The 12,156-nt window shown below is 39.0% G+C and overlaps 1 protein-coding gene across 2 annotated transcripts in view; it reads right to left on the bottom strand.

Annotated features, from left to right (window-relative positions):
• Positions 1-12,156, bottom strand: part of DNAH8 (dynein axonemal heavy chain 8) — a 318,410-nt gene that overhangs the window by 148,449 nt on the left and 157,805 nt on the right. For both annotated transcript variants that reach the window (XM_061146069.1, XM_061146068.1), the window contains exons 46-52: positions 11,545-11,791; positions 11,173-11,414; positions 10,938-11,078; positions 8,844-9,081; positions 3,963-4,105; positions 3,059-3,193; positions 2,210-2,332 (exon numbers count right to left, since the gene is read on the bottom strand). In XM_061146069.1, the coding sequence (XP_061002052.1) occupies positions 2,210-2,332; positions 3,059-3,193; positions 3,963-4,105; positions 8,844-9,081; positions 10,938-11,078; positions 11,173-11,414; positions 11,545-11,791 (1,269 nt within the window). The remainder of the gene's footprint in view (positions 1-2,209; positions 2,333-3,058; positions 3,194-3,962; positions 4,106-8,843; positions 9,082-10,937; positions 11,079-11,172; positions 11,415-11,544; positions 11,792-12,156) is intronic.

Here is a 12,156-nt window from a genome sequence, read left to right as displayed (position 1 = left end):
GGTCCATAATTATGATTTTAAAGCGAAACCAGTATTGTGTGTTCTTCTCCAGCTCAGTATAACTGCATAGGTGCAGGTAGGTGGTGAGCAAAAAGGTTTAACAAGAATTTAACATGGCTAAGGCTTTCAAAGATGAGTAGAGGGTACATGCTCCTGTGATTATAATGATAGATTATGGAATTTCAGCTGGGGGAAGGAAGAAAGTGAGGAAATGAGAAGAAATGAAGGAGAGTCTGATGATGGTAGGAACAGTGGTTGACAGCTCCATCTAGTTGATGTTTCATGGCTCCATCAACAGTGGTTGATGCCCAGCAGTGGGATTTCTTGATCATGTGGTAGTTCTATTTTTAGTTTTTAAAGGACCCTCCACACCATTCTCCCTAGTGGCTGTACCTCTTTACATTCCCACCAAAAGTGTAAGAGTGTTCCCTTTTCTCCACACCCTCTCCACCATTTACTGTTTGTAGATTTTTCTTGATGATGGCCACATCATCAAGCTACAGAGTGTGGATACAGTGATCAGAGAATAAAAGGCTTGAAATTGAGATAATGAAGGGATGACAGTTATTGATAATGACAAGGTGTAGGGTATGACTGCATCAACCAGTAATTCAGATAGAGTAGAAGACATGATTATAGGGGAGTCCAGGTCAAGGAACTAAGAGGCCAAGACCATATATGGAGATAAAGTATCACTGATAAGGCATCACTGAGAATTATGACAAGCAGGACTGGCTTCGTAATTTGTGGGGCCCAGGTCAAAATGAAAACAGTGTCTCTGTTCAAAAATCATTATTAGGAATTTCAAGACAGTGAGAGCAGAGCATTAAACTACATGCAAGTCTCTGTGCTGTGACATGCTGTACACACCATGAAAATGACCCTGGAGCCTGGGGCAGCCCTGGAGAGAGAGCATCAGTGATCCAGGGACTGAAATCTTCAGCAGGGGGTTTGGGGGCCTGGGGGGCGACACAGCATCAAGGGAACCTAGGACCTCTCCCTCACATCCAGGTGAGAAGTATGCAGGGAGAGCAGCATCCTGGGTTTCCCATTGGAGCAAGATGGTGAGGAAAAGCTCAGAGAAGACGCTGAATTTTCAGGGAATTTTGCAATGCAGGAGATCCGTGTTCCATCCCTGGGTCAGGAAGATCCCTTGGACGAAGAAATGGCAACTCACTCCAGTATTCTCGCCTGGGAAATCCCATGGACAGAGGAGCCTGGAGGCTATAGTCCGTGGGGTCACAAAGAGTTGGACACAGCTGACTGACTAACACTTTCACTTTTCATTTTTTGGACAAACCATGACCTCTGAGGGCACACAGAGGGTTTTTAGGAGGAGGGAATGTAGGAGATGGGGTCAGAGAAGGGCCAAGCAGAACTGATGGGAATTAGTCTCAGGCTGAGTATGGATGGACCTGGGAGTCCTGACCTCCTGGTGACATCAAAGGTAAACCTGACTTTGGTGGAAGGGATGTGACCAGTCCTGGTGGGCTCCAGTGGATGTTGTTGAAAAGGCAGTGGACAGCAGTGGGAAGAGGTGTTAGGGATCCCACCAGGAACATGCTGAACCCAGGTAGTAGTATCTGTGAGGTCCTCTAAGGGAAGTGAGTCTGAGGTTGACAGACGATCACAAGGAGGTCAGTGGTGTGTAAAAGAGCTATCTATTTTTTTTTTTTTTAGTGTTTTCTAAACATCACATACTCCTGGAAAAGAGTATGTAGAGTGAGAAATAAGAGAACAAAGATAAAACGCTGGGGAAAGGAAGAGAGAAGCCAGAAAGTACACTGAAATCAAGCAGCCAGAGACAGAAGGGAACATGGGGAGAAGCATACAGGGATTTCAAGAAGGGAGAATGTCACCTATCCCAAGAGGTCAAAAAAGACTGAGAATTAAGACCAGGCTTAATCAAGTGACGGTTATTGATCTCTTTATATATACCCAAGTAAAAGTGAAAGTGTCTGTCGTAACTGACTCTTTGCAACCCCATGGACTGTAGACCACCAGACTCCTCTGTCCATGGAATTCTCCAGGCAAGAATACTGGAGCGGGTTGCCATTTCCTTCTCCAGGGGATCTTCCCAACCCAGGGATGGAACCTGGGTCTCCTGCATTGCAGACAGATTCTTTACCATCTGAGCCACCAGGAAAGCCCATATATATAACCAAGAATATTGGTTAAATATCACCTACATGAGATATTTTAGTCATACCTGATCTCCCCATTCATTAATCACGGGCATATTAATGTCATCAATAAATACAGTCATCTTTCTGCCTCCAGGTGGCCCATACGTGCTTCCCATCCGCTTGTCCACATAGCTTTCAATTGTTCTCTAGAGAAAAGGAAACAGTCTGTTTTATGCATTACACCTCAATCCATTTCTAAAAATGATGAACATCCTTTTCAGAGTAGAATATAACTAACTTATTTATTTAATGGGTGATATTATTATTCAAATAAATACTGTGAACTTTAAAAAATAAGTTGTTGGACTGTTTATCATTAATTTACATCAAAAGACACTCCAATGTTCAGCTTTAGCTTCACTATTAGGCCAAAACATGCTATTTGAATTTGGCTTCAGTGTCAGCCTTAGGAAGGTTAAATAGTTGAATGGCAACTGCAATACTGATTCTTTCAAGATACGTCTACAGTCAGCCCTTCATATTCATGGCTTCCAAGTCCTTGGATTCAACCAACTTCCATCAAAAGTATTTGGGGGGGAAAAAAAATTCCAGCAAGTTTCAAAAAGCAAAACTTGAATTTGTCTCACACTGGAAACTATTCACATAGCATTTACAACCATTTACATAGAATTATCATGTATTAGGCGTTATAAATAATCTAGGGATTATTTTAGAGGATACGGGGGGATATGCACAGGTTATATGCAAACACTACCCATTGAATGCAATTGAGTACTCCCAGGAGTCTTGGCACTAATCCTTATAAGATACTGAGGGATGACTATATATATCAATGTTTTATTTGCATATACATGTATCAACTACTTAATATATTTAATAAGTTAATGACTACCACAAATGACAGATTTTACCTGAAACATCATTGGTTCTGTGGCAGATGAAAAGTTTAGACTTTTAGATAACTGTACTTCTGGGTCATATTTTTTCAAATAGGCCTTAATCATTACAGTTTTTGCAGTTCCCTGTTCCCCTGTGAGTAAGACAGCCTGCAATGGTAGGATAATCATGTTAAAAGGTGTTGTAAAATGTTTAGTTTTAAACATAGTATGGTTCTAGTAGCCATTCTTTCATTCTATAAAATTAACAGTAAATTTAAGTTACTTTTAAGAATTAAACCTACATCAAAATAAGTCCTAGTTGAATTAAAGACGTAAATGTAAAATGCATGGACTGGAAGAAAACGTGGGTGAGTGGTCACGGGACCAGGGGAGGGACTTGGTAGGCAGACTTCCACTTTCCTTAGCAAGCTGAAAATCAGCAGAGTTCGAGTGTATTTTGGGACCTGGAGTTCATTTGCCAAGCAGGTTTCTTTGAAATGACACCACCTCCAGCCCTTTGTACTTTACTTTTTCCACTTGTGGTTGTAAAGAGCTGTTTCTTACATGGTTTGCAATTATCTAAGAAACTGAGAAAACACAGGCTACTGGCCCCACAATCAAAGGGATGATTTTAGTGAGTCCAGACTCGTATCTTTGCATACATAGGAAGTGCTGAATTCCTTAACTTGAGATACCTGGGTTTTTGCTTGTTCGTTTGTTTTCATTAACAGTAACTCTTTGATGTTCCGACTACCTGGTCTTTGGTTACAAAAATTTCTATATATCCTGACTTCCCCCCCAAAATTTGCCTCTTCAGAACACTATCTGAGATGCTGTGTCCTGGAATTGAAGTCTGAAGAATGTCCACCAAATAAAACATAACTCTCAATTTTTAGGTTGTGCATTTTTTTTCAGTCAACAAAACTATCAAACTTACTTTATGCTGTTTTGCAATGGTGTCTATCAAAAAATTTGTTCTAACATTGTCAACATTTGGAACCAAAATTGATGAATATTCTGGAACACTGTCAGTTGGATAATAATATTGCTGAAGTTTCTTATTCCAATGATCCCAATCACCTATAAAATAATTAAAATTGATCTTAATAAAACTGCATTCTTCAAAAGTTATCTTAGAATACAAACATATAAGTGCTATAAACAATCAACAGAAATAAACATTTAAAACATCTTCATAAAACATGGTAACCTATCTGCTTACCTAATATACGTGGCATCTGATAATTTAAAGTTGCTTTGCCTCTTTACAAAATCACCTTTAAATTATTAATTATTTATCTAGAGAGCTCTGACCTAAAATGGAATTACAACCAATGATATGTTTAGTATCTAGTAAGAAAGCCACATTAACTGAAAGGATGGGAAAGACCAAAACAGGGATAACAGATTACCAGACTTAGGATGTTTGCCATGAGAAATGGAAAAAAATAAATCTGGCGCTAAAATTAGGGTAATAAAATGCCCAGATTTCTGACTTATAGTCACTACCAATAGCTTCCCTAGTGGCTCAGACTGTAAAGAATCTACCTGCAATGCAGGAGACCTGGTTCCATCCCTGGGTTGGGAAGATGCCCTGGAGAAGAATGGCTATACTCTAGTATTCTTGCCTGAAGGATTCCACGGACAGAGGAGCAGAGTTGTACATTACCGAGCAACTAACACGACAACAACATTATTGTTATAGTAATTATTATAAGTACATTTCATCAATTCTAAGAAAACTATTTTATTTACATTTTAGCATCTCTGGAATGCACCAATCTATGGCGTCAGCATCACTGTTAGTCATGCAAACTTGGCCAGAGATGTTTGTATTGTGGTCATTTAAATGGAATGACCCCCACTGTTGACTGCATTCTTGAATTTAACTGCCATTTTATTTATTTATTTATTTTTATTAGTTGGAGGCTAATTGCTTTACAATACTGTAGTGGTTTTTGCCATACACTGACATGAATCAGCCATGGATTTACACGTGTTCCCCATCCTGACCCCCCTCCCGCCTCCCTCCCCATCCCATCCCTCTGGGTCTTCCCAGTGCACCAGCCCTGAGCACTTGTCTCATGCATCCAACCTGGACTGGCGATCTGTTTCACACTTAATATACATGTTTCAAGGCTATTCTCTCAGATCATTCCACCCTCGCCTTCTCCCACAGAGTCCAAAAGTCTGTTCTATACATCTGTGTCTCTTTTTCTGTCCTGCATATAGGGTTATCGTTACCACCTTTTAAAATTCCATATATATGTGTTAGCATACTGTATTGGTGTTTATCTTTCTGGCTTACTTTACTCTGTATAGTGGGCTCCAGTTTCATCCATCTCATTAGAACTGATTCGAATGCATTCTTTTTAATAGCTGAGTAATATTCCATGGTGTATATGTACCACAGCTTCCTTATCCATTCGTCTGCTGATGGGCATCTAGGTTGCTTCCATGTCCTGGCTATTATAAACAGTGCTGTGATGAACATTGGGGTGCACGTGTCTCTTTCAGATCTGGTTTCCTCGGTGTGTATGCCCAGGAGTGGGGCTGCTGAGTCATATGGCATTAACTGCCATTTTAAAGATCTTCCAAAAGAACCACGATTCAGAAATTTACCCCAAAAGTAACTGTGTACACAGAATGCATGGGAAGGAAGAAGAAGAGTACACACTTGATAGCAGCAAAGCAAATATTCATCATTGGAGGAACAGCCTTGATTTCAACTCTCCTGGCAAATTATAGAGTCCTATGGTACATGTATGCTTAACTTTTAAGGATTAAACATTGGTGGCTAAAGGGTTTTCCATAGTGGTTGTATATTGTGTACCATTGTGTAGTCAGCAAAGTGGACACACTATTGGATGTGACAGCTGCATTTGTTCCACATTCTTGCCAGTATTTGGTATTATTAACCTGTCCAGTTTGAGTTCCATTTCAGTTCAGTTGCTCAGTCGTGTCCGACTCTTTGCGACCCCATGGACTGCAGCACGCCAGGCCTCCCTGTCCATCACCAACTCCCGGAGTCCACCCAAACTCATGTCCATTGAGTCGGTGATGCCATCCAACCATCTCATCCTCTGTCGTCCCCTTCTCTTCCTGCCTTCAATCTTTCCTAGCATCAGTGTCTTTTCAAATGAGTAAACTCTTTGCATCAGGTGGCCAAAGTACAGAGTTTCAGCTTCAACATCAGTCCCTCCAATGAACACTCAGGACTGATCTCCTTTAGGATGGACTGGTTGGATCTCCTTGCAGTCCAAGGAATTCTCAAGAGTCTTCTCCAACACCACAGTTCAAAAGCATCAATTCTTCGGCACTCAGCTTTCTTTTTAGTCCAACTCTCATATCCATACATGACTAGTGGAAAAACCATAGCCTTGACTAGACAGACCCTTTGTGGACAAAGTAATGTCTCTGCTTTTTAATACGCTGTCTAGGTTGGTCATAACTTTCCTTCCAAGGAGCAAGTGTCTTTTAATTTCATTGTTGCAGTCACCATCTGCAGTGATTCTGGAGCCCCCAAAAATAAAGTCAGCCACTGCTTCCACTGTTTCCCCATCTATTTGCCATGAAGTGATGGGACCAGATGCCATGATCTTAGTTTTCTGAATGTTGAGCTTTAAGCCAACTTTTTCACTCTCCTCTTTCACTTTCATCAAGAGGCTCTTCAGTTCTTCTTCACTTTCTGCCATAAGGGTGGTGTCATCTGCATATCTGAGGTTACTGATATATCCATTTTAGGCATTAAATTAATTAGAATTTAGTCATTCTAGTGGCTATGAAATGATACCCCACTGCAATTTTAATTTGCATTTCCCTAATGATCAATCATGTTGAATATCTCTTCATATTATTTTTTTCACCATTCATAAATCTTCTTTGTTGCAGCATCTATTTAAAGTTATTGCCCACTTAAAAAATTCAGATTGGCTGTCTACTTGTTATTACTGAATTGCAAGAGTTCTTTATGTATTCTGGATAAAATTCCTTTATCAGATATATGTTTTTCAAACATTTGTTTACATTCTGCGGCCAAAATGGGTCATTTTATTTTCATAGTGACTTTTAAAGAGATGTTAACTTTAGTGAAATCATGTCATAGTGTTCCACTTTTGTCTTTTAAAAATTGATTTGGTTATTCTTTGCATTTCCATAAAATTTTATAATTCATTTATAAATTTCAACCAAAAAAAAACTTATTGAGATTTTTCACTGTGATTGCACTAAATCTATAGATCAATTCAGAGAAAGTAACATCTTAACAATACTGTATTTTCTGATTTATCTTTCCATTTATTCAGGGCTTCAATTTCTCTCAGCAGTTTTATAGTTTTTAGTATGCAAATTTTATACATATTTCATTATATTTATCTCTATATATTTCATTTTGGGATGCTATTTTGAATTCTATATTAAAATTTCAATTTCCAATTGGTTGTGAGCATATAGAAATACAAATTATTATTATATACTGTTCTTTCATTCTGTGACCTTGCTAAACTCATATACTAGTTCTAACAACTGTTTTGGAGAGTGGTTATATCATCTGCAAATAAAGAGAAATTTACTTGTTCTTTTTCAATTTGTAGATATTTGATTTGTGTGTTTGTTTGTATTTATTTATCTACTGTCTTTTTGCACTGGCTAAAACAACTGGTACAATGCTGAATGGAAGTGGTGAGAAACGATATTCTTGTTTCTGAACCTGGGAAGTATTCAGTCTTTCACTATTAAGTATTTGTTCATTTGCTAAGTCGTGTCTGATTCTGTGTAACTCCATGGACTGCAGCACACCATTCAGTATAATTTAGCTTTTTTGAAGATATTCTTTATCAGAATGATAAAGTTTCTAATTCTAGTATCCTGCGAGTTTTGTCCTAGTTTTATCATAGAAAAACTGATATCATCCTTCTACCATAGAAGAATGTTAAATTTTGTCAAATGTACTTTCTGCATCTATTTAGATGACATATAAATTGCTTGGTTTTTAGTATATCAACATGGTGAATTACACTGACTGGTTTTTAAATGTTAATCTAATCTCCCACCCCTAGAATAAATGCCCACCGTTTACACTGTCAAATGTACTTTCATTAACATCGTTTCTAATATTCACTTCTTATTTTTTAACATCTTTAGGTTCTGTAGTAATGTCCCCTCTCGCAACCTGGCTCATGGTAATCTACATCTTCTCTTTTTTCTCCCTGATATCTTTGGTAAGAGATTTAGCAATTTTATCGCTCTTTCCAAAGAACCATCTTTGGATTGACTCTAGATCATAAGAGAATTAACATCTAGATTTAAGAATTCATTTCATTAATTAGCTTCTTTTAGGGAGAGGTAAGCTGGGGTTACCATGTGTGGTAACCCATATATGGCAGGTTAGGGGGCTGAGGAACTGGAATTTGCCAAGTCTGCTACACACAAGTAGGGTCCCTATTTGCTTGCTTCATTCTCTGCTTATTCTGATGTTTCCAACAGAGAAGTTCTAAGACTGCATTACCACACTTTGCATCATGAAGAATCTGTGTTCTCTATACTTCTACCCTTCCTCTTCAAGCAACAGAAAAAGAGGTACTGCTAACTTATTTATGTTAGATTTCACTTAGATAACTGCAAAAGGGGCCTCTATAACCATTCCCAGCTCATATGCAAAATCCTAGTCTTGTTTCCACAGATGCACTTTAAAAATGGTATTAGCAATTATGTTATTCACAACTGGTTTAATATTTCCCCTGAGAAGATTTTATGGAGTTTATCTTTTTTCCATTTAAAAAAAAGTTATTTTGTTTCAGATATAAGTCACTGTGCTTACCATAATCAGTAACATAGAACTCATACATGGTTTGAGTCAAGCCTTTAGGTATTTCTGGTAAGTCTAACTTGCTTTCATGACTTCGTATAAAAGCTTCAAGCTTGTCTCTGCTTTCCAATTCCAGAAGGGCTCCTAAACTCCACATTAGAGCAAACACAAATAATTTATGAAGATGTTCGACACACGAAATGCCACCTTCTTCTTTGGAGGGGATTAAACCTTCCAGAAGATTGAGAGACTGAAAACATTTAAAATACAATAAAATTAAGTGTTATATTTAGATTTTAAAATAAACATTTATATATAATAGTAACTTTAAAAGAAGGAGAGAACGAGAGAAGAAACCAAATATATCTCCAGTTATGGTTTGATCAATGTCCTACAGTGAGCGGCATTTAGAAGAAAAGTCATTCTGCTTTAGGCAGGCTGCATGACTGCACATCAAAGACACCAAACTGGGAGTGTGGAGGTGTGGTTTCTTCCCCTAATTCATGCCACTAACACCTCTGAGTCTCAGTTTCCTGATCTGAAAAGCAAAAAGCCTAGACTAGATGTTTCCTTAGGTAGTTTCTGGTTCTAAAGTTTGGTTATTCCAAAATTTGTAGATCAAAGATGTTATTTTTTTTTTTCATTTTTTTCATTTATTTTTATTAGTTGGAGGCTAATTACTTTACAATATTGTAGTGGTTTTTGTCATACATTGACATGAATCAGCCATGGATTTACATGTATTCCCCATCCCAATCCTCCCTCCCACCTCCCTCTCCACCCGATTCCTCTGGGTCTTCCCAGTGCACCAGGCCTGAGCACTTGTCTCATGCATCCAGCCTGGGCTGGTGATCTGTTTCACCCTAGATAGTATACATGTTTCGATGCTGTTCTCTCGAAACATCCCACCCTCGCCTTCTCCCACAGAGTCCAAAATTCTGTTCTGTATGTCTGTGTCTCTTTTTCTGTTTTGCATATAGGGTTATTTATTTTTAATATGTTGCAAGGCTCAGCACTGTGGCCCCAGGGGCCAGCCACTTGCTTAGCAAATCAAGTGTTTCTGAAACACAGTCACTCTCGGGCATTGTGTCTGGCTGCTTCTGTATTGCAACAGTAGAGCTGAGGGGTTGGGGCGGAAAGCTGTGCAAAGCCTAGAACATTGACCATTTGCCCCTTCAAGAAAAAGTATGTGAACTCCCACATGGCATCAGAAAAAAAAAAAAAAAAGTATAGTAAGACATCCTTTGTCTTTGAAAACAAAATCATTTCAATAATTTGTGAGCTTCATGAATTGTTTCTAAGCCACCCAGCCTCCCTGACTGAGAATCAGGGCACTAGAATGGATAATGAGAGATCATCTACGGACTAGAATCAGGAGAGCCTTTGAAAAACCTCAGGGATAGGGTAGGCAGGGAGATGGAGGGAGGTTCAGGATGGAAGGGACACATGTATATCTATGGCCAATTCATATTGCTGTATGACAAAAACCATCATCAAACTGTAAAGTAATTATCCTCCAATTAAATAAATCTTTTAAAAAACAAATATAAAAGAAACAGAAAAAAAAAAGAGAGAAATTCACGATTAATTCTGTTTCTTCCAAAGACTTAAAAGGAAAGCTGAGTAGGGGGGGAAAACAAAAGGTTGCAAACTACTTGGAGAACTGTTTCAAGGTTTTCCCTATCCAATACATATACTAAATTTGCAAAGCCGAGACTTCCACCCGAGTTTTCCTGCTTGCCACCAGCTCCTTGTTGCGCTTTCTGTCGAACTACCAGCTCAATTCATCTCGTCTGCTCTCATTTTTGAACACCCTTTCTGGGAAGGTCAGACTACGCTTGATGGTGGGGAAGATAGTTCATTCCTCTTTCCCTGACAATACCGCCCTGGGAGGTGAAACTCATGAAGAGATGGCAGTAAGTGAATCAATAAGATCTTTAATAGGGATCCAAATTCTCAGACCCTTCACCACCACATCACAGAAAGATTTTAATGGACCCTGTGAATCTTCCATTTCAGATACCTCTAAACTGCAACTGAGTGTGTGTCTGGGAGGTGGGGGTAATTTCAAATCTTAAGTAATGAGGGTACAAAAAAATATCTTACTTGCACAATATAGTTGCACTCTAACAGCTGCATTTTGGGGTTGAGGTTCAGTTTCATAAATGTATATGCATCTTCAAATATTTTATCATACAGAGTTAGGAATACAGAATTTTCCTGGGTAGTACGCTTCTTCAACCATGCCTACAGCAAAGAAACGGAATCTCTGTTTATAAGAGAAAAAGACATGGAGAAAGCGAGACATGGAAAGACACTTCTGTAGGTCTCCAGTCCCCACCTGCAGTATTGGTCTCCAGCTGAGAGCGGAGCTACTGATGTACACCATGCCCATCCTAGAAACCGTGGCTGGAGAGGCATTCTCGATATTGTGGACTTCAAACAAAAGCTTGCAGCTTGGAGCCATGGGGATGCGATCTCCATTGGCCAGTGTGAGGGTTTTATTGTCATCCAAGACGGAATTTAAGTTCTCAATCCAAATGGCATCCACAGGGCCGTCTAAAACGAGGAAAATGTTTTCACCTGCCAATAATGAGAACAGAAAATCACTTTTCACCTGTGGATGATCAAAATGGAAAATTAAAACAAATGCTGCATTGCGGATAAACTGGCAGGAAAAAAGAATGATCAGCAGAAAAGAGTTTGCGTGTACCTTTTTTAGCTTTTAATGTTTTTCTCCACAGAGTAGAAAAAATCCCATCTGTCCAGTCATTGGTCGCCGTGTCCAGTCGGCCAAACATCTGCGGAGCCGTAATAGCTTTGGGATTCATTCTCATCTCCCTGTGAGGCCTACCGCACTCTGTCAGCGCCTTCATCAGGATTGTTATGACCATTGTCTTCCCAGACCCGCTGGGCCCCAGAGTCATCAGGCCATGACGGACCAGAGACGTCTCATACAACTACACAATGAGATGATAAATCAAAAAAATATAACTTAGGCGTCTCCTGCTCACGTTCATAGAAGTCATGTGAAGAAATTTTAAAAGTTTTAAACAGGATCTTAAAAGCTTTAGAAAGTAACTAGTTCACTACTTAAAAATGGAATATGACCCCCCCCAAAAAACTGTCTGTTTTATGGAAGGTGAGTAGCAAACACGCAACATGTTAAAAGTGAGAAAGTAACGACAATGTGGGACTTTAATTACATTTTGGAAGTAATCAATTCAGGATCTAGTTTCTGCGTCTCAAATACTTGACAGGACAAACTCCTTGTCATTTCAGTTTGCTGATAACATAGAGATGGTTTTTCCACAAACAGCTTTCT

This window comes from Dama dama, chromosome 7 (assembly GCF_033118175.1).
Source record: "Dama dama isolate Ldn47 chromosome 7, ASM3311817v1, whole genome shotgun sequence".
NCBI lineage: Eukaryota > Metazoa > Chordata > Mammalia > Artiodactyla > Cervidae > Dama > Dama dama.
This window is presented reverse-complemented; position numbering and strand designations above follow the sequence as displayed.